General features: G+C 49.8%; 1 protein-coding gene across 4 annotated transcripts in view; it reads right to left on the bottom strand.

Moving 5' to 3' along the window:
• Positions 1-25661, bottom strand: part of cltca (clathrin, heavy chain a (Hc)) — a 43890-nt gene that overhangs the window by 6857 nt on the left and 11372 nt on the right. For 2 of the 4 annotated variants that reach the window (XM_035433136.1, XM_035433138.1), the window contains exons 2-29: positions 22877-23084; positions 22392-22394; positions 19666-19934; positions 19073-19234; positions 18821-18934; positions 18172-18345; positions 14677-14874; positions 13393-13593; positions 12439-12591; positions 10917-11039; positions 10525-10662; positions 9504-9668; positions 9101-9281; positions 7858-8021; positions 5596-5721; positions 5134-5276; positions 4285-4519; positions 4061-4183; positions 3659-3804; positions 3170-3353; positions 2866-3058; positions 2533-2690; positions 2153-2317; positions 1499-1606; positions 1212-1379; positions 758-907; positions 449-580; positions 76-186 (exon numbers count right to left, since the gene is read on the bottom strand). In XM_035433136.1, coding sequence (XP_035289027.1) covers positions 76-186; positions 449-580; positions 758-907; positions 1212-1379; positions 1499-1606; positions 2153-2317; positions 2533-2690; positions 2866-3058; positions 3170-3353; positions 3659-3804; positions 4061-4183; positions 4285-4519; positions 5134-5276; positions 5596-5721; positions 7858-8021; positions 9101-9281; positions 9504-9668; positions 10525-10662; positions 10917-11039; positions 12439-12591; positions 13393-13593; positions 14677-14874; positions 18172-18345; positions 18821-18934; positions 19073-19234; positions 19666-19934; positions 22392-22394; positions 22877-23084 — 4395 coding nt within the window. The remainder of the gene's footprint in view (positions 1-75; positions 187-448; positions 581-757; positions 908-1211; positions 1380-1498; positions 1607-2152; positions 2318-2532; positions 2691-2865; positions 3059-3169; positions 3354-3658; positions 3805-4060; positions 4184-4284; positions 4520-5133; positions 5277-5595; positions 5722-7857; positions 8022-9100; positions 9282-9503; positions 9669-10524; positions 10663-10916; positions 11040-12438; positions 12592-13392; positions 13594-14676; positions 14875-18171; positions 18346-18820; positions 18935-19072; positions 19235-19665; positions 19935-22391; positions 22395-22876; positions 23085-25661) is intronic. The other 2 variants (XM_035433137.1, XM_035433139.1) reach the window with 1 other exon arrangement.

Here is a 25661-nt window from a genome sequence, read left to right as displayed (position 1 = left end):
ATGACATCACCACCCCCATGAGTCAAGACAGGAGGGAGCATGAACACCAAAACTCAGTAAGGCTGCGTCTCTAACCTGGTAATCTTCCTCTGTGATGAAGAGATTGTTAAGTGCTTCATTGACCGACTTGTTGTTGTGGTTCTGTACAGATCGCAGGTAAGGCTTGACGAGCGGGAGCTGTTTAACCTGAGGGGGAGAGAAAACAAACGAGTCAGTGACAGCGAGCGGCCACAAAATCCAATCTGAACGCCTTTCATTTCCACAATTACGTCAACGTGCTAAAATTAAATCTGCTCTCTAATGGAGAAGCGGACTCTAAAATATGCATATTCTAATAAATCAAATGTTCGCTGTGGAATTTCATTAGAAGAAAATCTGATATGAGGACATTACAATAAATAACGGGGGAAAAAAAACTTCCACCGTTGAGGAGAGATGGGAAGGTTACCTTGGAGAAGAAGTTGACCGCACGGGAATGGTCGAGTCTGGGTGACAGCACGATGAGCAGGTCGTTCAGTAACAAGGGCTTGAACTCCAAATAAAACTGGATTGCTTTGTAATACAGCTCCACATTGGCCACCTATATACAAAAATGGAAAAAAACAAACAAAAAAAGACACTTCATTAATACTGCCTACCCTATCAGGGCACAAGCCACAACGAACCAACAGGTAGACTGCGAGTCCAAAAGAAATCAGTCACATGACTGCCAACGATCCGCATTCGCTGACGACAGAGTGAACGGGCTCCGCGGTACCTTGGTGATGATGTCTTTGAACTGCCCCTCCTTCCAGGCGTCTGTGGGATGGTTCATCATGGTGATGATGGCGTTGTCGTACTCCTCGTACTTGTCGTAGAGGAACACCAGCTCCGCCCATAAGTGGGCCTGCTCCGCAGCCCTCAGAACCTGGACAGGAAATGATGTACAACCATCAGCACACCAAATACACACACAGAGAAAGAGAAACGTGCCTATTCCAGGGTTTTCCAGGCATGAGAAGGTGGTTTTGTGATAGCGATTGCGGTCACAACTAAGGGTCATCCCACATTGTTCGCATTGAAACCTTTCCCATCTTCCCCGTTTTCTTCTCTTCCTCTTTGGTGCTCTCAAATTTTGCTTTGGCGAACACCAAAGATCTCCCTCTGCAGGAAAAACCCACTGGTTTTTCACTGGTTCCCTGACCATTGGCGGCGGCAGCTCCGGCTCCTACCTTTGGAATGTTGACCCGGGACCAGAAGAGCTCCAGGTGCTCCCTCATCTTCTGCGGCTTGAACTTGGAGTAGAGGATGGCCAGCTCGGTGAACATGCCCATGTGCGCCCGCTCCAGCCCCAGGGCCGCCTCCAGCATGGTGATCAGCTCCTCGAAGTAGCCGCGGTCCTGAAACGCACACGAGAGGCTCCGGTCAGCGGGAGGCGGGAGAAAGGGGGGCGGGACCCTTCCCACAGCCAGGCCAGGAGGTTCTGCAGGTTTCTGCAGCAGCCCCCGGGTGTGCTTGCCTGGTAGTAGTTTATCAGCTCCTCCAGCTCGTCGGCGTGGACCACGATGTGAAGGCCGCACATCTGGGCCAGGCGGAACTCCTTCCCGTCCACACAGGCGAAGCACACCTGCAGACGGAAAAGAACAACGATGAAAATAACGAATAACGTAAATCGCTCTGAAATAACGATGCGCACGGCGTGTGCACGAAGCCCATAAGGTATGGACAGCCAGGGATCATGGTCTGTACTTATGCATACGTAACATGTAAGAAATGTCCTTGTGCAGTTCATAAGTCAATTTATGAAATTATGTCGAAGACAGAAGGTGGACATGTTACCTCACATTACTTGCATTTAGCAGACACTCTTATCCAGAGCCAGTTACACAAATTTAGAATTTTTACATATCTCTTTATACAGCTGGACGTAAACTGAAGCAATTATAGGTTTTGTACCTTGCTCAAGGGTACAACAGCATTGTCTAACCTGGGAATCAAACCGGCAACCTTTGGGTTATAAGCCAGTTGCCTACCCATTATCCTAAACAACCGCTTTCCCCAATTAAGGGTATTCTATTCTGTTCTAAATGGCCTAATACTAATTTAACGTTATTGCCAGGTTGAGAAAGGGTGGATGTGGTGGAAAGGGTAGATGAAAGGGTGAGCCCCTCACCTCCTTCCATGTGCGGGTGCTGTTGGCCTTGCGGGCTCCATCCACGGCGGCCTGGTATTCGCCCAGGTGGACGAGGGTGGACGCCAACCGCCCGAAGTTGGAGACGTTGTTGTACAGTAACTTCGCAGCGTCGTACATCTTCTCATCATAGCACCGGTCACCCACCTTGGAAGAGAAAGGGAAATATTTTATACAATGTCCCAAACATTTCTCAGTGGAGGTTTAAATTATTCTTTAAACTGTGTATGACAAATCACTTTGCATGGCCTCACTGCGTATGACACATGGCTGTGCATGCCGTAAATGTGCTTGGCACCGTTATGTGACATGCAGGTGTCACTCAGGATGAAGTCATAAAGCATCGCGCGGCTGTGACCTACTTGCTGGATGTGGGCGTTGTTGGGCCCGTTGATGAACTCCTCCAGCTCGGCCAGGCGGTTGGTCTTGGCCAGGGCGAAGATCAGCTCCGTCTCCACGTACGACTCGCGGGCCTTCTTCCTCGCCATCTGCAGGAACTTCACCAGGTCCTCCCAGTTGCCTGGAACAGAGACATTACGCATCAGGGTGACATCAGGCCCACTGCTAAACCAATATTGACTTTTGCCTTGGTGAAGCCCCGCAGCTAAGCCCCTCCCCTAAAACTGAGAGCGACAGCAGCCTCAGTGAAGCCTTGCGGCTAAGCCCCGCCCCGCCCCATAAGTCCCGCCCCTTACCGCTCTGGTCGGCCGCCTGCACCACCTCCATGTAGGAGGACGGGTCGTCGGCCTTGATGTAGGAGTCGATGGCCTCCTTCACCAGGCCCTTCTGCAGCTGGGCCTTGGCCAGCTGGCTCCACACGGCCGGCTCGTTGCAGCGCTCGGCGAACTCGTAGGCCCGGTCCAGGTTCCCGATGTGCTCGATCAGCACCTAGGACACACGGCGGGACGTTAGGCCGATGCCCCCGAAGGGAGAGGGGGAGCCACCGCGCCTCGGAGGGCGGTGCCGGTGCGGAGGTGCCCTTCCCCTCGCCCGTCTCACCTGCACCGCCGAGGTGTTGACGTCGAACTTGCGGAAGATGGCGAAGGCCTCCTCGAAGAGCTCGTTGCTGATGGCGATGTTGGCGATGTCGGGCGCGTCGTAGTTGTCCAGGCGGTTGATGTACTCCATGACGCGCGTCCGGTCAGCTTTGATGGCCGTGAGGATGAGGAGGTTCTGCAGGTTCCTGGAGGTGAAGAACACAGCCCTCAGCACTGCTTTACATAGACAAGCCCGTCAATACAGAACCTCATCCTTAACGGGATATTCTTAAATAAACCACAAACTACACATTTTGTGTTCATTTACAAAGCTACTTCATTGCAAAACCAATAAATAATAAACTGTGGTGGTTTATGACTGCTGACAGATGGGAATTTTATCACTCAGCAGCAATGTACTGACTTAATAAATCATAACTAGACTATACCTTCGTAATCACAGAGCTTTAAAAACAGAAATGTAAATGAAGTTCTGCGGAGCTCCCCCAACCTGTGCTCGCTGAAAACGGAGTTGTCCAAAACGATCTTCTCCAGAAGTTCGATGAGCTCGTTGGGCAGGTCGGCGGTCATGAAGGCCTTGACCGTGACAGAGACCTCCTCTGGGTCCTGCGTCTCAGACAGAGCGGTCTGCACCACCTGCAGAGGAGAACGGAGGAGTCGGGCAAGTCAAGCTCTGGTGGACAGACCCCAATAACCAAGGAAGTAGATCTCGTGTCAACTTTGTGGTGGACAAAATCAGGATATTTTCTTTAGGATTTTTTTTTTGGGAAGAGTGGACACTACAACATGATAATGTTGGGGGACCATTTGCATTTGATGATTTCCCAAAGTTGCGGGGGGAAAGGAAAAATCTAAGTCCATGCGCGGGTAGTCCAGGTGTGCGGGGGCCTACCTGGTCGATGAGGGGCCTCCTGTAGGGGTTGCTCTCCAGCAGGACGCTGGCCCACAGGTCGGGGTCCCTGCGGCGAACCAGGTAGCGGGACAGGCTCTTGAAGAGGGAGTTCTCATTGCAGACCTGAAACACCAAAGGCATGCAAAATCCAGTCACCCAAAAACATCCGACAGAAACCGCGAGAGTCCGCAAAACCAGGTCTGTGAAAGTTTGGGGGTACTGACGTGAATGAGCTCCTGGTCGCACTGCCCGCGCTCGTAGGCCACGCAGGCCAGGTGGGGGTCCCTCTTCTCGCAGTACTTGCCCACCACGCGGCTGTCGTAGAAGGGGTTCTCCCGCAGGAAGCGCTCGGGGTTGTTGTTGCTGTCGATGTAGATCTTGGCCAGGGCGTTGTGGGTGGCCGGCTCCTCACAGCCCTCGTGGATGCGGGCCTCCAGCCAGGGCAAGAGCAGCTTCAGTCTGAGGGGCGAAAAACAGCCGAATTCCAGCACAGTCTTACCCAGTGACCCTCACTGGGAAACGTCTGAGGTGAAAACGGGTACTTGGGACTAGGGATGAGTACCGGTTATATTTTGCAGATACCCGTGACAAAACGGTGCTTTTAAAACAGTGCCGGTGCCAAAACAGTGCCTGAACTGATATCTCCTTTAAAATGAAGAGCAAATGGTGGCATTCAAAATGTCTGTTTTATTGCAAAGGCAGAAAAACTGAACAATCTGTTTTACTTTTTTTAAATTATTTTTTTAAATTATGGCATTTTGACCGATATTAACGTTAGCCAGCTTGTTAACGGTACCTGCTGCCAGTGACTGAGTCAACAGAGTGAGTCTGCACTGCGATTCAGTCCTGAAGGCAGCTGGTCAAATGGGGCCAGGTGCCATAGTGGTACCAGGTGCTGTTACCTAACCCTACTTGCGACACTCCGATAGGACCTACGGTTTAAGTTCCACTTAAAGGTCATTATCAACACTGCTTAAGTGGCTGACTGGATGAGAGCAAGTGAAAACAGGTATTGGCTGAAAACTACTCGTGAAATCCTGGGACACCAGAGGAATTCCGCCGTCCTGCCATACCTGTTCCTCTTCTCGACCTCGGCGACCAGCTCGTCGGTGGAGAACTGGCCCCTCACCACCAGGATGAGGTTCTTTATCACGTCCTCAGAGCAGTCCACGTCCAAAAGGCCTCCGATCACCACCGGCAGACGGCTGGGGTTCACCTGCAAGGCACCCACACTTCAGCTTAAAACCCCCCAGTGGGAGGTAATACGAGCTTCATCCTGAAGATGCTTTTTAACCCTTTGAAGAGTAGGTTTTTGGAATTCCTTTTCTTCAAAATTTCAAGTCACTACTGGTAAGTGCATTGCTCGCACTTACCAGTAGTGATTGTTACATCAGCATTAGAATGTTCATTTAAGAACATTCTAATCCCATATTTGCCATCTTAAAGGGTTAACTGTAACACACTCTGCCAGTGGATGCAAATCAATACATAATACGAATAAGATTCACAGTATCTCAGCAGCCGAGGACGCTCACCTTCTGCACATAGATCTCAATGTATTTCTGCAGGTTGTTGCGGTACAGGTAGAGGACCAGGTCGTGGACGAAGTCGAAGCGGTCGCACACAATAATCAGCGGGAGCTGGTCGGTCAGCTTGGCCTCCTGTCCGTGGGAAAAGACCAGGGAAGAGTAGGGGCTAGGGTCAACTTCTGAATATTCCAACAAGTATTGAAGGCCTAAACGCCTTACATAAATCACAGTCAAAGCTGCCTTGTATGGAGTAACAACTTCTAGGCATTTGCCGGGATCTATTCAAGGACCCACCCAATTCTTCAATGGCATATCCTATAATAACAGCTGTGTGATTGGTTCTCAAGAGACACTCATGTACTGGAGACCCACCAATCAATGGCTTCCCTTTCAAATTAACCGGGGGAGGGGGCAAAATTGTCAAATGTCCTCAGGTAATATTGCAGCCTTCACCATGGTCCTCCGCAGATTTGACTGTAATCTGCTCTTGCCATTTATTAAACGTAAAACAAACAAAACAGAAAATGAAAGGGAGTGTATCATTTTCTAACTGAACCAATCCGGCCGAAGGAGTTCAAAATGACACAACATCAAGGGAGGAAAACAAAACTAACAGAAAAAGTGTCTCAGCTAAAACAGATGGAAGGTATCGAATTTCGAGGTCAAAGGATGGTTAAGCACTGCAGACGTTCGCTGACTACAGACTCTGAATAAATAAACCAAAGAGGGAGAGGAGAAGAAAACAATAATACTGGAGAGTAATTTAGCAGTGTGGCCCCGCACACGGAGCCCGGCAGCTGGTCCGAGCCACCGCCCACACACTCACACTCAACACCAACACTGGACCACAGACAGTTATTACATACCCTCCTCACACTTCTGCCACTGAGTAACTGCCATCAATACTCCTACAGGATTAAGACTCTGGGATTGTACACCTTACATAACTGCTACAGTACGACCAGGGTAATAAAGACTAAACCTACAGGAAACCTTGGAGTTTTGATTTGTGGAAAGCATATGGATTATTTTCCACAGGGCCTGGAAGACCCCCCTTTCTTACAGTGTTAAACTTGTGCTGTGAATTTACTTACACAAGACAGCCCAAAAGAACAAGGTTAGCCGTTAGCGGTGAGCAGGCTGCAGAGTCCTCAGTTTCAAAAATTTCCCCATAAAACGTGAATTCCACAGACAAGGACACAAACGATGTGAAAATGGTTTCCTGCGACCATTTCAATCAGACCACTTCTTTACATGTCTTCCACTTCTGAAGAGAACAAATTTGACTTCATACACAGTGAAACGGGACAAATTCTGAAAACAGTGACAGTGAGAACGACCACCGCAAACCGCCAACCTTGGTTTTGGTATCCTACGGTAGAGACGAGTGTGAAATGCTGGCCTACACACACATCTAGAGGACAGCTACTTTGCATATTCTAATACACACAACGTTAGATAAACAAAGCTTTCTATTTAATAATGGGGCAGCTGTATGAGGTAGGTACAGTAACGTTGCCATCGCACACTTCATACAAATCCCAGGTTTAATCCTGTATCTACGAAGGGATGGAAATAAATGGGAAGGAGACCTGTGCTGGGAGATTTACCTGATACATGTCCTGCCCATTCCAAAGACACAGGGAAAAGCACAAAAGACAACAGCGGCCATCAGGAGATAGTCGATGCACACTTCTTACCAACAGGTGAACAGAGCCGCGCGCGGAGGCGTTAGCGTACGTCAATTCAAATATACGACCTGTATGCACAAGGTTTGGCCACATGAGCATGCTAACTTGCTTTAGTCACCTAGTCTCTAACCGCACCTTGACTGAACACTTGCGCATGCAATCCCTTATGTAATGCTGATATTGCGGGTGTCTGGTAATGTGTATAGAGGCTGTTTTTCAATTCAAACCAAAGTTTTTTCCAGGTCTATACTAAGTACAGTATTGACATCATAAAAACATATCACACAATCTGTCGCTATTTCAGATACCAATTCAACAGTGTGGAACACAGGACATAAGGCAGTGAACAGAGAAGGTTGCCAGGAGACGCAACAGGAAATGGCTCTCAGTGGATCAATGGAATATATACGTCACCTATGAAGTGCGTACAAGTGCAAGAGAGAGCGGAGAAGACACAGCCAGTCACACCCAGAAAGAAAGACGTTACAAACAGAAAAGATTCACAGAGAGAACATGTTGTTCTGTGACCTAATCCCCTGCCCCACGCCCCTTCTTCTGGACACACTGCTCCTCGTACCTTCAGGAAGTTCTTGACACGCTCAGGGTCGTAGCAGTTGCTCTCCCTGCAGATCCTCTCCACCTCCTTGATCTGGCCGGTCTTGCAGGCGGCCTGGATGTACTTGAAGTGAACCTCGGGGTCCTGGCTGAAGTTCACAATGGAGCCCAGGAAGTAGAACAGACCTGCGAAACAAAATGGCCGCGGTGGAGTGAGTGAGGCTCATGATTGGGGCGAGTTTCAATGGACTGCATTAGCTACTGTCCCATGTCATTAACTCTACATTCAAGCCATTACCTCTTGTTGGTTTAACTCTTACATGTATATCACACTAATTTACTTTTAACAATCTCACTTATTTTAACTACCCATATCACATTTTGTATAGGATTGTTTTTGTAATATTGTTATTGTTACATTTCTGTTCACTACTCTGCATTTTGATATCAGCATGTCAGATTGGGGGTGAAAAAAGTCATTGTGCATACTGTGATTCCACCAAGCATTGTTTTACTTTTTTGTCGTTTTAATGACTTCCATTTAAAGCCAGTTTAGGAAGTGAAAGAGAGCGCTGTCAGTTACAGGCCTCATTCATTTCCTGGGGCTTTCCCAAGATAACCATCTGTTAACAGATAAGTGGTTAGAATGTACCTTCTTTTATTCAAGAGATCACGGTAACAAAAATCTTTTCCAGACTCTTTGCTGGACACCTACAGTAAAAGTTTCTGTACTGAAAAAAAGCTAAATTGTTTTTGGTTTCCCTTTAACTCCAGATAATTTAGCGCTATGCCAACCCACAACATGAAGCCAGCACTCCAAGGTGCACTGCTGACTGCATCAATAACCCAGGCTCCTGACCTACTTAGCAAGTTAAAGTAGGATGGCTTCAGGCCAGCACGGGTATAATGTAGTGACACCACACACCGCTACCAGATCATGTGCTGGTTTCAATCCGGTCAGTAAAATTTCACCAGACTTAATTTGTCTTTGAACAGAGGCATCCAGAACGCAACGGTTTTGAATTCAAGGGCCACATTTAACGAATGAAGGAAATTTCTGTGACTGAGCCTCACAAGACACTAGACAATGTAGTGAAGATAGAACACGCAGCCATCGTTACTTCATATGCACCTGCCAGTAGATCGACATCAACATTTAATGAATATCTGAGGTGAGCGAACGCGAGAGTGCCTGTTCCTCCCCGCCCCCCCAAAAGCTCGCGGTTTGGGGAGCGGTGAAGGCATCGCGCGGGCGTGAACCGTACCCTCGAAGCTCTTGAAGGACTCGAAGAGCTCGGTGAGGGACTGGGTGGACAGCTGCTCGTGGTACTTGGACGCCACCTGGACGCAGATCTGCAGGTTCTGGCGGATGTTGGCCGACAGCATGGCCCTCAGGCACTCCAGGGAGTCCTCCACCGACAGCGAGCCGAAGAAGTTCACCAGCCACTGCACGGGGGGGGGGGGGAGAGGAGGCGGGGGGGGGGCGTCATCGTACGGTCGATTAACACGCAATAATGCAGCACGGAGCACGGGTGTGAGGAACCTCCGTTCGTCCTCTCAGATGGAGATAATGAAGCGGGAAGGACCGTCAATCTGCGAGCGGTGACCGCCAGTCACCCAAAGGATGACCTCGCGGCGGTATTGCCGCCGGGCGGACGGGCGGCCTACCTCGGGGTTGAGCAGGTGGGTGTGCACCACGGCGCGCTTGATGTCGTACAGGTCGGTGTAGTGCTCCAGCGCTCGCTGCAGGAGCCCCGCCTTCTCGCACAGCTGGGCGATGTGGGCGCGGTCGTAGTTGGTGAACATCTGGTTTCCCAGGATGGCGTCGGCAACCTGAGAGACACAAGAACGCGCTTCATACGCAGCAGAGGCCCTAAAACACTCACCAACCGAACAAATGACCATGTTAAAACCTAGTATATGGCTGGACCTAACACACGTGATCCGGCCGGCCAATGGTGTAACTTCATCACTCAGTCACTCAGTCACAGACATTCGCGTTTGTAGGGCTGGCCCCGCTGTTGCAGTCCAGCCAAAAACAAGACTGGGGGATGCCGAGTGGCTCTTCCTGTTAAGGCACTGTTTCAGTATGCAAATGGACACAACAGCCTGGTACCAGGCTGTTCCAGCGGTAATGGTGGCCACAAGGCAATGCAAAATTGACCACAGTGACATCCAGGGTCACTGCAGTCAGGTTTGAGGGGAGGGGTTCAGCTGGCAAAGATGACCATGTCTCAGTGCTCATCAGCACCTCCCTCAGGTCCCTCAGTCCGCTTGTCCCAAGTCAGTGTTCTAGAACTCCATTTCAATTGCCAGCAGTGACTGTGACATCAGCATTAGAACATTCAGTTAAGAGCATTCAAATCACACATCTGTGATCATACACACCTTAAAGGGGCAAGAGTCACACTGAGACTCGTACCTGTGAAAGCTCAAGGTGCAAACTACAGTGCGAAAAACAAGCGGTGGCTTGCCATCACGTTTTAGAGGAGAGCATGTGCTTGCCTGAGCCCTCCTGATTTGACAGAGGTTACAGAAATGGCCGAGGCTGGTAAATACAATTGGGAAGGCCAGAATTACCACGAAAATGGGACAGAAAGCATGCAAAACACAAATTGCACTAGAGGACTGATGAGTGACCTCTCCAGACCCAGGAGAGGAGCAGGGGAGCGCACGGTTCGGCTCGCACCTGTGGGGCGTGCATGAGGTTCATCTCCAGCAGGCGGGTCTGCAGGGGCCCCTCGGACGGACGGTTGTTCTTCAGGGCGTCCAGCAGGAAGGACGTGCACTGCTGGATCAGGTTGTACTCCATGAACACATCCACAATCTGTGTGCGTGAGAGACAGAGAGAGAGAGTCAAGGCTGGGTACAGTACACAGCTGGAAGAACACGTCGTGAGAAATTACGTTCAAGAGCATCGTTTCAGAGTTCGTATGGAGGCGATGGGTTTAAAATAGATTCTGCTGCCACAGCAAGGCGTGGGGAACTTGGCAGCTCGGTGCCAGTGACGGGTGAGCGTGAAGTCATGTGACTTCCACGTTCGCTCCAAAGGGGGCCCCCCCCCCTACTCTGTCAGCTGACCTGCGTGATGTCAGCCAGGGGCTCCTCATCCTGCACCAGCATCTGGGAGAACTGCAGGCCCTGCTCCGGGCTGATCCGCATCACGTTCCTCAGCAGGAAGATCCAGTCTGGAGTGTACCCCACCTGAGCAAGGTTTGAGGAGGAGGGGGGGCGGGTGGGGGGTGAAAAACCGAAACAAAAGACAGCGGTAAACACACATTCTTATCCCCGAACCCAGATCTCTCATTTTCGCAGGGTACAGACAGGAACACAAGACTGCAAGGCTCTCTCGCAGCACTGCTGGGATGCACCAGTGATGGAATACCAGATTATTTACAGTCAACAAGGAAGCGATTAGACCAAATTTGACAGATGTACAGTAACCATGCTGTCTTTAGCAAGCCAATTAACCGATTTTCGTGAATACGCCCTCAAAATTCATGCATCCGGTTCTCTCTTCAAACAGAATCCTAGACAGCATCTGCTGTGAGATAAACCTGAGAATGAATCTCGCTGGCGCCGGCTGTTTGCACTACAATTCCCACAATGGGGCCTGTCCAAATACTACAAATCACAAGGCTAACCTGCAGGCACACAGTGTGGTAGAGAATACAGTATATAATAAAACCACCTGAGCATGTCATTGCATTCCATTCTTAAAATTGCAGCCATCGTTACGAGAAAAATATTGTATAACTTTCACAAACTGTACAGTTTGGTTTTATTTTAGGGATGTAACTTAAGCTACAGAGTTTGTTGGTCAACAGCAAGATTGCAAAACTGCAAGCATTTACTGAAAATGGGTAAAGAGACTTGCAAAGATCAGGCTGACCAGTCAGCAAAAAGCGTTAATAGCACTGTTGATCAATATCATCGGCACTAACAATATTGCACAATGATTTTGCAGGGTTATTTCAATTCAACATGACAGCAATAGAACCCCATTCCACACTCATACGGTCATTAATGTAGTATGAGTAACAATATTCAAGTTGTGCTTTACAGCATATCAAACAAAGGTTGATGGTGTTATCAGGGTTCAAAAATTTCGGAGCACACTAATCCATCCCAATTGGTACGTGCGCTCCTAAATTATTTTTCCCAGTTAGCACACATCAGTTTTCAGGAGCAAATGCTGCTAAAATGGGAGCACTGTAGAGCCCTGGTTATGGTCATGTACACAACAGCAAAGGAAGGGATTAGTCATGAAGGAGGGAAGGTCAAAGTTCAGCTGAGCATCACTCAGGGATTACAGCTGTCTGAAAGGGCTGTGGAGGACAGCACTGAGAAAAACACAGAATTCAGCACTAGGCAACGGACACAACAAACCTCAGAAATCATCAGAGATCAAATTCACGACCCAGTAAACATAATCAAACCTAATTTCCTGAAACAGGATTGAAATTGAACGGTAAAAGCAATAACCGCTCTTTAAATGACTGAATTTGAATTGTTTGGAACTGTGGTTAATTTAAAAAAAAAACTTTTAAACCCCAACTATTCATCCAGTTTGTGAACTTAAATATTTAACTGTCAGACGTACCTTCTTGGCATAGAGCACGATTTTGGGGAACTGCCCGGTCTCGGCGAAGCACTGGATGACCTTGTTGGGGACGTTGGCCCTCAGGTAGACGCTGAGGGCCAGGGTGGGGTCCACAGACTTCACCAGGTCCCCCAGCTCCTCCGAGCACTCCAGCTGGTGAGGACAGGACACACATACTCGTTTAAAATGGCCACCGCTCAGCCAGCCATGTAAACGGGTCTGTAGCTGTAGGACTGTAACGAGTCAGTAAAGACACTACTGACAACACCACAGCAGCCTAACCATAAGGGCCGCTTTCAAGGCCACTGCTTGTTCAGGTGTACTACCCCAGACAGCCGCGTGCCACCATTTTATTCCACCCTGATTAGAATATGCATAAGATGGCAGTGCAGATGCTACTCTTTCTGGCGAGAGAGCGATCCAAACATTCCCTCTCCTCTCACCAGAGATACTGCACAGTCAGACTATGAAACGACTTACATGCTTATATCTGTTTACATCTGCTGACTTATTAAAGAGAAAGTATATGTGCATATGACTGAGATGAGAGAGCATGCATGCAGACTGACTGTAGAGTATATTCCTATTCAGGGACCCATAATGAGCACATCTGAAAATCTTGTGCTACATTCTGTATTATACAGCAGAGGGTGTGGGGTATGTAATAAGTACATGGAAATAGGGTGTGTAGGGTGTTCTGAAGTACAGGGGGTGTAATATATGCACTGAAGTACAGGGGATATAATAAGTGCACTGAAGTACAGGGGGTGTAATAAATGTACTGAAGTACAGGGGGATATAATAAATGCACTGAAGTACGGGGGATATAATAAGTGCACTGAAGTAGAGGGGGTATAATAAATGTACTGAAGTACAGGGGGTATAATACATGCACTGAACTGTAGGGTACATTGTATATAAATGTGGGGTTAACGCTGGTCAGAGCCGCAGTACCTTATCCTCCTTCAGCCACTTCTCCAGCAGCTGCTTGCGGCCCTGCTGCAGGACGGGCCTGCACAGCTCCAGGGACTCAAACTTGTTGAGCTGGCCCTGGTCCAGCAGGATGCCGAAGTACTGGAGCAGGGGGGAGGTCTGTCCGGGCTGGGCCGGGACGCTCTGGAACCGGCGGATGGTGTCCGGAGTGCGCAGAATTCCCTGAGAAAAACAAGGGCGGGGCGCGCCTGTGCTTAGAATCTGCCCCCATTATTACTGCTGCTCACCCAGAGCTCACAGACAGACGCTAACGCAAACCAGGCCACATGAACGATTCTGCTCTCGTTAAGACTGCTGTTCATCCAGAGCTCACAGACAGACGCTAACGCAAACCAGGCCACATGGACGATTCTGCACCCGTTAAGACTGCTGTTCACCCAGAGCTCACAGACAGCCTCTAATGCAAACCAGGCCACATGAACGATTCTGCCCCCGTTAAGACTGCTGTTCACCCAGAGCTCACAGACAGCCTCTAATGCAAACCAGGCCACATGAACGATTCTGCTCTCGTTAAGACTTCTGTTCACCCAGAGCTCACAGACAGCCTCTAATGCAAACCAGGCCACACATATGATGCCCTGCCATAATCTTCAGTTTTGACATGACCTCGAAAACACTACTGTGCCTACTTCACAATATGCACATGTACATACATGTACATATAAAAAGCCAGTATTTCTAGGTAACTTAAGAAAACCACAAAAAAAAAAAAAAACAATCATTTCCCAATTAGCAGCTTCACTTCCTGGGATCAACACAAAACATTAAAACACGACATAGCACAGTAACAGATAAGTAATAGCCAAGAAACGACAGATTAAAATAATTTTCTAAAACCATCTTATATTGGGTGTGCTACCACTTCAGACTCAAATAAAGCACTATGTCGTCCATTTTTGAAGAGGACAGGTGTGTAGAGTGCGCGTGTGCTTGTGTCTGCGTGTGGGTGTGTGTGTGTGTGTGTGTGTGTGTGTGTGTGTGTGTGTGTGTGTGTGTGTGTGTGTGTGTGTGTGAGTGTGTGTGTGTGTGTGTGAGTGTCTGCGTGTGTCTGCGTGTGTGTGTGTGTGTGTGTGTGAGTGTGTGTGTGTGTGTGTGTGAGTGTCTGCGTGTGTCTGCGTGTGTCTGTGTGCGTGTGTGTGTGTCAGTGTGTGTGTGTGTGTGTGTGTGTGTGTGTGTGTGTGTGTGTGTGTGTGTGTGTCTGCGTGTGTCTGTGTGTGTGTGTGTGTGTAAGCTCGGCGGCGGTACCTTTGGTGCGTTGGCGGCCACTTTGGCGGCCTCAGAGTAGTTCCCGCCGGCGAAGAGGTTGTTGAACTTGCGGGCGAAGAGCTCCTCTGCGCCGGCCAGGTTGTTGCGGACGGCCATGCGCAGCGCCAGGTCCGGGTTCTGCAGCACGTTGGTGATGTAGGGGATGATGTTCTCCTCCTCCACGCACACCGACAGAACCTGCACACCAGGGCCAACGTTCAGTCTCCATTTTAACCACTTAGCGCAAAGCTCTCATCCACAGAGACGGCCTCCATGCGCAACAGTACAGACACACTGTAGCACAATCGGGGAAAAAAACATAAAGTAATGCCTAATAAATGATGTGACATATGCAAAGTTCTGTGTGAACCAAAGGCTGCATTCTTAAAGAGGCCAATAAATGACAACCGTGGCTTTTGAAATTTAAATTTTAAGTTCGATAGGATTTAGAATCCCAATTCCACTTTTAATATTTTTCAAACACAAGTCAGATGGCTCCTAATGGACGAAGTGTGCCAGCGGGGTGCCGGTTACAGTACAGTACGTGCGGTGAAGATTCGTGTCCGCGTGCAATCCGATAGGCCGTGAGGAGTAAACAGCCCCGCGCGAGGCGGGCCGGTGTGGGGTTTCCCGTCAGACAAGACGGGCCAATCACAGAACAGCCAGAGCCGACTGTGAATGATTCACCGGTCCAGGCGCAAAGGAATGCTGGCCAGGCCATTTAAGACCCATTCCGGGTCAATTATAAACCAATCCCGCACTCGGAGAGCGCAGTCTCCCTGCAATTCTGCAGTCCTGACAGGACCCATCAACTTCCCCCGAAATGACATCCCCAGGACTTTCCCTTTTCCGAGGGACGTCCTCGCGCCCGCACCGCAGCGGCGCGCGAATCGAAGCGCTACGGAGACGGCGTCGCGGGCAGAGCGAGCGTCGAGCGTGAGGAATTCCGTTACGCGGCGCCTTGGCGGGTTCGCCTTTGATGTGGGGGGGGGGTTGGGGGTGGGGGGGTGGAGGTGGAGGGGGGGGCCTGTTATGGTGAGCTGGCGCAGCGGGTCGGGGGCGAGCGAAAGCGCCGTCCCTGCCCCCCCCCCCCCCCCCGGGCCTGAGAGAGCAGAGCGCTCACAATGCGGGTCAGCTCATAAAGGGCCGCCAGGACCTCCGGCGAGCAGGGAGAGCTAAAACAGCCGCCTTTATGGAGCCCCTTTATCCACCACAAAGGGGCAGAGACGCTCACCCACCTCATTTTACGACTGCGGAGGGGGGGACTCTTCACTCGGGGGGGAGGAATATAAAACAACACAAAAGAATTTTTAAAGAAATGCACGACTACGACGAAGCTAACCCACTCTGCGATCCCATGAACCTCTTCTGACACAGTTTTACAGAAATAACTCCTCCAGTATTCCTCAGAATTACCCAGCACACAATTCAGTACATTTCAGGAGGATGGGCATGGGGGTTTAAAAATTAAAATTTTTATTTAAGATGCACTTAACGAGCACTTAGCACCACCTGAACACTGAAATGTGAATGACTCCTGTAACAGCAGGGCTGGATGTATTAACTCAGCCGTGACTGAGAGCAGGCTGAGAGAGGAAGAGAAAGAGGAGGAGGAGGAGGAGGAGGAGGAGGAGCCGAGCGACGCAGAGACTGCGCGTGACGCGTAATGATGTCACGGGCCGAGGCGGCGGCGAAGGCGCGGAGGCCTAAGAGGATTACAGCGCCGGCCGGCGCCTCCCACGCAGGGTCACGTGACGCGAGCCGCGCGGCCGCGCTCATTTCCAGGGATCCCTGTATCTCAAGGTCACCTCGCGGCGCCGCGCGCCAAGAGCACGCACAGCGGCCGCCATTCCGGCTCCGCGTCGCTCGCTGCTGCAGGGGCAAGGGAGGATATGCAGCTCTCCTACCCCCCTCCCCCCTCCCCCCTCCCCCCACACTCCCTCTCTCTCCATGTCCTTCAATCTTTCTCTCTTTGCTTCCTTCTCTCTCCCTCTGCTTCCTTCTCTCTCTCCCTCTGCTTCCTTCTCTCTCTCACTGCGTCCTTCACTCGCTTGCTCACTCTCTCTCTCACTCCCCCTTTCTCTCTTTCCTCCTCTCCTCTCTCTCTCTCTCTCTCTCAGCACGCAACTTTGTCAGCTAATTTTGAGCAGGAAACGTATCCGAGGACTCAATTGCACATTTCGCTACATCAACACCGACCACATCCATTTCCCTTCAGAAAAAAAATCTTCTCTTTGGGGGAGGGGGGGGGATTATAATCTGATTTGAGGCCACAGAACGAAGTTAGCATCCCCTCAGCTCGCAAACATAGCGCTGACGACAGGCGCCTCCGCAAAAATCCTCTCCCCGGCCAAGCAAAAAATAAAACAAGCCATTAAAACGAGTTGGGGGTTTATGAAACGCAGGAGCCGGCGGCCATCCCGGCTCTGAAACGGACCCGTGCCTGACGGGCGCACACAGGCGGCGGTGGAAAAATACAAAGCGTCCCGGTCCGCCCCCCCGCCCCCCCCCCCCGCGCCGAGAGAGCAAACAAGGCCCGGGTCGCCTTTCCTCCCCCCCCCTGAATATTTAATGGGCATCTGGGCTGCACTGGAAAATTATTCATCGGCTCGGAGGATCCGGTGTCCTCAAAGAAAGACGCGCAGCGGAGGAGCGTCTCGGCCAGCTCCGCTTACACGGGAGCGCGTTCATAAGCGCTCCCGCCGTGGGCCGCCTGCTCGCTGAGAGGGCCAGGAAAGCTAACGAGATGCGCGCGAACTACTCGCGCGTAACGCTAATCGCATCTTAAAACGCGCTCCCATTAAAAAACATATCGTCCGCTTCTGGTCTGCTTTGCTGAACAGGATGAGCGGCAGTCCGCTAAGTGCGGCCGGTGATGATGATGATAACGAGAAGACGCTCGCCGTTTTAGCGAATGTCAATCTCGTTGCTGCGAGACTGGCGGGGGGGGTGTTCCGCGAACCGTCCCGTGGGTGTTGGGCTCAAGGAGAATTTCAGCGGCGCCTCCATCAGCTCCGCGGAGAGACGCGATTGAGCCGCTTCTGTTCGGGGCGAGCGGGGCCCGACAGCAGGCTCCGCGGCAGGGGGGGTTGAGGGGGGAGGGGTGGGGGAGGTCGGGTTGCCAGGTTTCCGGTATCCTCTCTAATGGCAGAGGTTCCGAAAACACAGCCCCCCCCCCCCCCCCCGTTAAAAAAAAAAAACAAAAAAAAACAGCCAGCACAAAGAGGCCGGATTACCACAGGCCTCTGCAAGCAAAAGCACCTGTGACTGATCCAGTCAGCTCCCCCAAATTAGGGGGGGGGGGGGGGGGGGCAAGGCCAGACCACCTACAGGTCTGTATGTTTTCATAAGGAACTTAATGCACGACTGGGGCTTCAGCCTTAAAGCCCCACAACCAAAACAGGGATTCGGCGCTCGAGTTTCCCCCGTGAGAAGCGCTGGCCCCCCCTCGCACGGGGCCGCCGTTTCGGCTGGCTCCGGGGGGGGTGAGCGTACCTGTCCCTTCCTGTTGACCCCGATGATGCCGGCCGTGGCCTCGTGGGGGGCCGTCACGAAGATGGTCTCCCCGCTGATGCGGTTCATGTAGATGCAGGTGCCCGTCTCCAGGTCGTACAGGTGGATGTAGCCGTATTTGGTGATGAGGAACACCACGTCTTGCTTGGAGCTTATCTATGCGGGGAGAACGGGGGGGACGAGACAGGTTTTTACTTAAAATCACTCGGTACTGTCACAACCGGAAAAAGATCATCGGTGTAACATTTCTCAGAAGAAAAGGTCAAGGTGTAAAATCACATTTCTCACACAAGCACTGAGATCTCTGCCTCACGAGTAAATCTGACTCATTTTTTTCACTATTAATCACAAGAAACTATGTTTTAAGTGAAATGTTTGCATTTGCTTGAAGTCGCAAAGAAAGGAAATGAAATTGACCAGCCCTAATGCTAACATCAGCCTGCTCTCCATCCAAGTGGTATCAGCACAAATCTATGACAACTGCAGCAGCCCTGTATGTGCCTACTGTACGAACAACATGCACTCACCACTGGGCAGATTGCTTAAGATTCAAACCTTCTCTCAAGAGCTATCGCGCTCAATGTACTGCCAGCAGGAAGTCTCTGGGCTCGGCTAAAGGAAGGGCACGCACCTGCATGGCCACAGGGAAGTCGTTCTGGGCCTCGGGGGGGAAGAACACGTCCACCGCCTTCTTTGGAAAAGGCTGGTTCCCCGTCGGTGGGGTTCCCACTTCGATGATGTGCAACTACACAGGAACAGGGAGGGGGGGGGGGGGGGGGGGGGGGGGTTACGGATACAGCAGGGGTCTAAAGTGAACCTGAAACGTTTAAGACGCGGTGACCTGTCCCCCCGCCCGGTTCCCGGAGCCCCGTCCCGCCCTCACCTTGCCGCCGGCCTGGCCGCGGACGGCGAAGCAGAACAGGGTGGACTCCTCGGCGTTGCCCTCCATCTTGAACTGGGCGAAGCCCGCGGCGTGGCCCTCGATGGGCTGCGACACCTTCCTGTCCACCGAGTACAGCTGCATGGCCCCCACCACGCGGTTTTGCTACGGTTCGTTTAAGAAAAGGACGGGATAAATCAAATAAATAAGCACAGCAGGTACGCGGTGACAAAGTACAGCCCTGGCCTGAGGCTTAAGACGGAGATCTTCGTCCCAGGTCCTGGAGAGCGGCAGGGTCTGCTGGTTTTTCGCTTTCGCCTTTACATCCGCGGCCAGTTCAGACCCAAGACACCAGGTGCGAAGAGCTATCTGCACAATCGACTGTTTTAATCGATCAATTAAGCAGCGAGAAGCAACAAAAACCAGCAGACGCCGCGGCCCGCCAGGACCAGGAATAAAGATCAGTGGGGCTTAAGAGAAGACCTGCACGTAACTTTCAAAACACACAGCCACAGACAGCGCACGAGAACTGGGCGCGCAGCACACAAGCGGTTAAAACGGGCTGCTCGGAGCAACCCCATGACCGCGGGAAGCACCTGCGCAGAAATGCCGATGAGCAGCAGCCACTTCTGCTTGGCGTCGGTGCGGTAGTTGATGATCTGGCAGCCCGCCAGGCTGGAGTGGCGGTCGAAGACTTTGATTGGCTGGGAGTCGCCCTCCATGCTCCAGTGGTAGACGGCGTTGTCCGTCACGAGCGCCACGGTGTTGAGGGAGATCCACTTCCAGAAGGTGACGTCGTCCGTCATGGTGTGCGCCTTCATCTTGCTCTTCATCTCGATGTTAAAGATCTGAAGGGTTTTCGCGGCTGAAAAGTCACAGGCAGCAGGTTATTGCCACCAGGGTGAGCGACGAAGCCCTGGTGACAAGTACATCCCATAATAACACACACACCCGGGCCAGGAGGAGAAACAGTCAGCACCAAATTCTACTTGAAGAGTCAAGCTAGAAATATTGGCAGCCATGGCTAGGTGTGCATCAGGCAGAACACCATGACTTCAGACTACACAAGGAGGTGTATAGATATAAAAAATAAAACAGAAGCACAGCAAATGTTTACAGACAGCCACTAAGTTTCAAAGATCTGCATTCAGGTAAAGAAAATGTAGGGCGGCCCTATTGAGACTGCTAACATGATGAAGGTGACGCAGACAAAATGTCTGCTAAAAGCACTACAGGGAAAGAAATAAAAACCTACGTGAATATTTCAACCTTAAGAAATATGCACAATAAAATTCCAGTTTGAAATATTCAGAGGTTTGCAATTGACTGTGCAAGTCAGATTACTGTATCACCAACAATGAATAAAAGTACATTTTGGACTCACCTGCAAGTTTAACAGTAAAATCATTTGGTGAACGCCATGATTTTAAAATATATGTAAATTAATGAAAGCGAAGCAGAAATTTAGTGCGATTGTCAGCGGTGTTAAACATCCCTGCACTTTGCAGCAGTGATCGATTGAGACGGGGTGCATATTCACCACAAAATTAGCCAGATTTTTTTTTGCCACGGTTGTTTTCGTTTTTTGAAACCACAAAACAGATCACGTGCAGCGTTGTGAATCAACGTCAGTGAAAAGCCTGATTGCACGCGTGCAAGCTGCAAATGAAACTCGCACAGGGCGGGGCTTCAGATTCACCCAGCTCTCGTGACACTGGCTGCGTGACCCCGGTGGCCAAACTGCCACGCCCCAAAGCGTCAATGATTCATTGCAAACCCTTGGCGTGGAAGGCTAAAACTAAAGTAGGCTGGACTGGAGTCTGAATGCAGATTTGAGGAAATAAAGGCACTAAGACACAGAGAAACACTGTCACAGGGATGAAAATCCACAGACGGCCCCACATTAGAGGGCATTTAACTCAAGCAGTCTGGACCAGTGAATCACATTAGCGGCCAAGCAGCGAGCGGGTCCTACACAGCTTAACTCTCAGAGCCACACTCATTCGCTATGCCAATTCAAACCAATCAAACTGCCTTTTAACCAAGCGACCGAAATGACTTCGGCCTAATCCGATTGGCCCTCCACCACCACACCCCCAGCTACAGAGCATCTACGAGGGAACTTAACGACTCTCTAAACTTTTAAAACTGTAACCGAATTCAAAGGTCCGATATTTCTTCAGAAAATTATACCTTTGCGAAACACTTAACAGTGGCGTGTAACTATCCTAGCCCATACGGGATTAAATATTCATGTTGCTGCCGTTGAACACCCTGTAATAAGTGTCTGTAATGGAACACCGTCATACAAGTTAATATGCACTCCGACTACAGTATTCAAGCTAATAACAGCACCACGTACCCAAAGGCAGTGTTTTACTAGTAAATAACAATAACAATACCTTAGCCAGGATTGAGGATTTCTATTGAAGTTGAGCTGCTTTAAAATGCTGCTCGACAACCAGAAACAAGACTAAGTACAATACGCTATATATCGTCAATATAATTTAAGAAGCCTGGAATAACATCCTAACAGTCTAAGTGTTCACATGACGTTTGCTGACAAAAGGGAGGGGGGCCCAAACAGCAAGCGAAAACACTAATTGCATAAATGAGATTTGTTTATCCCCACATTATTATTTCCATCCCCAAACAGATACAAAATCACTTTTACAACTAAATCAACTTAAATGCCAACATTCAAGCTAGAAAGATTGTGAAAGTTAAATCCTGTTCAGTTACCTGGTTTGAGCTCAGCAAATTAAGTGTGCCTCGCTATTAACAAAATTATGGTTTTTTTGTGCAACATTCTACAACATGAATCCCACAGTCAGACTCTATGAAAATATTTGCCTCATAGATAAAGGAACAAAAGGTTCCATTTTGGTAAAATCCACTTACTCACCCAAACGTCAGATTAGACACATCGATAAATATGGCAATTTAAAAGCCAAAAAGCCAACTACAGCAAATTTCTGCTCATGACTTACGGTCATGAAGCAATTTTTTTTTTTTTTCCAAATTAAGCATTGCAATTTTAAGAAATGTAAATTTCAGTGAAGGCAACACTGTCATACAAGCTGTGTTAAATGAATTTACATCTGTGGGTAGGCGGTAAGCACATCTTTGAAATGACTGAAAACAAAATAAATCCTACGTGTCTGTAATCTCATACTCAGCCTCCTACGACTAACATTTTTCTCATGTCTGTTCTACCTCTGTTCTTTGTAAGAATCATACAATTGATTCAAATTAAACTAAAGGTCTAAAGGTTTAAAACAGGATTGTAACTTCCACAACACGTACGTAAATTTTAACTCACCGTCTGCATACACATAAGAAAGCAGTAAAGAAACAAAAAATAAAGAAAGAAAAAAACAAAAAAAAAACAGACAAAGCAATTATGACAGCAGGACAAAAATGTCAAATTATTCTACTTTGCTACTGGTTAAACTGAAAATGTGCGTCTTGCAGAACAAACAGATACTGGCCAATAAAAAACTACTTTACAAAAGAAAATGGAAACAGCCATAGTGGATGTAAACAGATGAGAACACAAGTGTGGCCATAACTAGCATTTAAAAAAGTATTTTGCACATAAAATGGAAGATGCCGATAAATTTACTTGCTACGTTTAACAAAACATGTAAAACTAACAAATTAAAAACTAGATGGTACACAGCGAGGTTTACAGAAACTTTGAACCTTTGAACCTGAACTTGAGCGAGCAACACAACTGTCAGAAAACAATTGGAATCCTGGGGACTTTTAAGTTGTGTTGAGGGGTTGCTGGGGGTAACGGCTCACCTTTCAGAGCGATGACCTTGCTGGCGGGGTTCATGATGGCGCTGTCTGCGCTGATGGGGCGGCGGATGGGCGTGTTGGGGTCGTTCATGTCGATGATCACCACCTGCGCCTGCTCCCCCACCTTCTCGCGGATGCAGATGAACTTGTCCGACTCCATGGTCAGGGTGCTGAACCCGATGTTGGCCGGGTTGATTCCCAGGTTTTGGAGCTGGACGGACAAGGAATGTCAGATGTAAAACGGGCCTTTTTGTGCGAGACCACTGCTCAGGCCTGGACACAGGCCTTCAGGCGCCGTCGCTGAGCAGGTCGGTTATAAAAGGTCGTTCTCCGCTTGCGTCTTCCAGCAAACTATTCCAAGACTGTCAATTCCCACCCACACGCATCAATCAGTACGACATCATCTGACAGGCATTTCCACCAGAGGTGAAATTAGCTCTGGAGCCAGAGGACATATACAGCACTCAGCACGGAGGCCACACTAACGACTAAACAACAGCTTTAATCAAGTACGAACAGTAGCACTGACGGAAGGGGGTAGTTTGAGCGAGCAGGTTCAATGAAGGATATGAATTCACACGGATTTCAGTGTAATTAATTTTATTTCCGTCCCAGTGGAATTTCTTTTCCAGGAAAATCCAAACATGGCGGAGTCAGACTGGGACACGGCTGAGCATAAATACTCACACTAAAGCAGGCATCTCTAACTGACATCCTGCAGGGACACTGATTGGCCAAAGAGTCTGCGTACCTTGTTTCTGAGGCCTGAACTAGCTGCTGCTCAAAAAACAAATGACAAAAACCAGCAGAGACTGCGACCCTCCAGCACTGGAGTCTGACACCGCTGTAATAATGCCTGTTACAGTGAAACTGGACCTCAAACAGGAATTATTTGCATAACATCGCGGTGCTTTACATATCCTGACTTTCCCCCGTTCCCACAAAACAAACGGATGCGGAGCGCACAGCTATCGGCAACGGGGTGCAGAGGGACTGAAAACACAACGGGCTCAGCGCTAATTTACCAGCTATCGGTGCGGCGCGGGTAACGAGGTCACTTGTGAATTAGGGTTCATGTCAGCGGCGCAGGAGAACGTGCCCGTTTCGGGGGGGAGCAGAGGAGGAGCGGAGCCCCACGGCGAGCGAGAGCCGGCCCGCGGATTAGCGCCCCGACGCCAGCTGCTTCGGAGGCGCGGGTCCTCCGCCGGGCACAGCGGGGCTCGCGCTGAAAGGAACGCGATGCCTTCATCCCTTTCCGCTCGGCTGGCTGGAATAACGGGCCACCTGAATCTACCTCGGGTGGGGAGGGGGGAGGGGGGGTTTGGCAACGTGCTAAGCTGAACCTTTTCTTGCGACAGGACTCAGAAACGAGTCAGTTCTACGTGAAAAGCACCGCGATGTTATGCAAATAATTCCTGTTTGAGGTCAGGTTTCACTGTAACGGGCATCATTACAGGGGTGTCAAACTCCAGTCCTGGAGGGGTGCAGTTTCTGCTGGTATTTTGTAATTTCCCTTCTGTCAGCATCCAGTTCAAACAACAAGGTGCGCAGACTCTTTGGCCAATCGGTGGCCCTGCAGCGTTTTTGTTAAAAAAAAACCCAGCAAAGGTAATTAATCACACCCCCGGGGATTTCATTTTCAGGACGGGTGGAGGACTGCAGGACATGCAGAGTAGGCTCTGTGGGCAAGGCGTTAGTCACCAGCGTTTATACACACGGGCTAGCAGCACCCGGCGCACAAGCTGTGCACCTCCTCCTGGGGAACACAGGGAAGGCCTGCTAATTACGGCTGTGCCGGAGAGGACCGGGAACACAGGCTATTGTTACGGCTGGATAGCCCACCGCGCCCACACACACCCGCTCAAAATAGCACCAGCGTGGCTATATCCTACGAGGGTACGAGTAATGGCTCTTTTCCTAATAAACGTGACTTTCCGGGGTTGGCCATCTGCCCGGCCGTCTCAAGATGACGCGCGTCGTCCCCATCAGCTAGGCCCATTTGTGAAAAGCTATCAGGTTAGCCAACGACTCAATTGTTCGAATCAGAAATTCGCTTGCTTGCTATATTGCTAGTTAAAAGCTAATTGTGCCTTAGAAGCTTTAACGTATAGTCTTGAAAACAAGTCTGCACGTGGTTTTATTAGCTTAATTGGTAACTGGAAAGAAAAAAAACACTGTGACAGGCTTCAGAAATGCAGTACTTGTGAACTGAAGCAAAATCTTTTATGCATGCTCAAGCAGTTCTTCACACAACGTCCCTACTGAACCTCACAACTAATAAAGCTGTTCCACTCTAACTACGTCCTAAGCATTAAACAGTAACCCTATCTGGCGTGCTTAACAATTAACTATTTATAGCCATATTTAAAAAACATTAAATATTAACCTTTGCCCAATATGACCAGAAGTGCACAAATACCATCTTTCTCAAACGGTTGTAAAAGGGTTGGACGGCCTCTGTAATGGTAAAGCTGAGAGAGGAAAGGGGAAATATTGACTTTAAGTGCTCCAGGAGAACAGGTTCAGTTGGCTAAGGAGAACATTATATGACACCCTATAGTGGTATGATATATAGGACATGCCTGAAAGGACAAAAGAGATGGGCTTTTGTTCCCGTGAAGCGGTGTGTGCTCAGCATTGGCAGGTGTTGGGAGCCCCCCTGCCTCACACAGATAATTGAGCAGGCAGTGCGGCGGGAAGGGTGGGGGGGTCAGAGGCTGGTCAGCGCACGCTCTAACCCCCCCCCCCCCCCCCCTTCGGGTTTACCCACGCTCCCCAGCGAGGATTC

The sequence above is a fragment of the Anguilla anguilla genome, chromosome 9 (assembly GCF_013347855.1).
Source record: "Anguilla anguilla isolate fAngAng1 chromosome 9, fAngAng1.pri, whole genome shotgun sequence".
Classification (NCBI taxonomy): Eukaryota; Metazoa; Chordata; class Actinopteri; order Anguilliformes; family Anguillidae; genus Anguilla; species Anguilla anguilla.
This window is presented reverse-complemented; position numbering and strand designations above follow the sequence as displayed.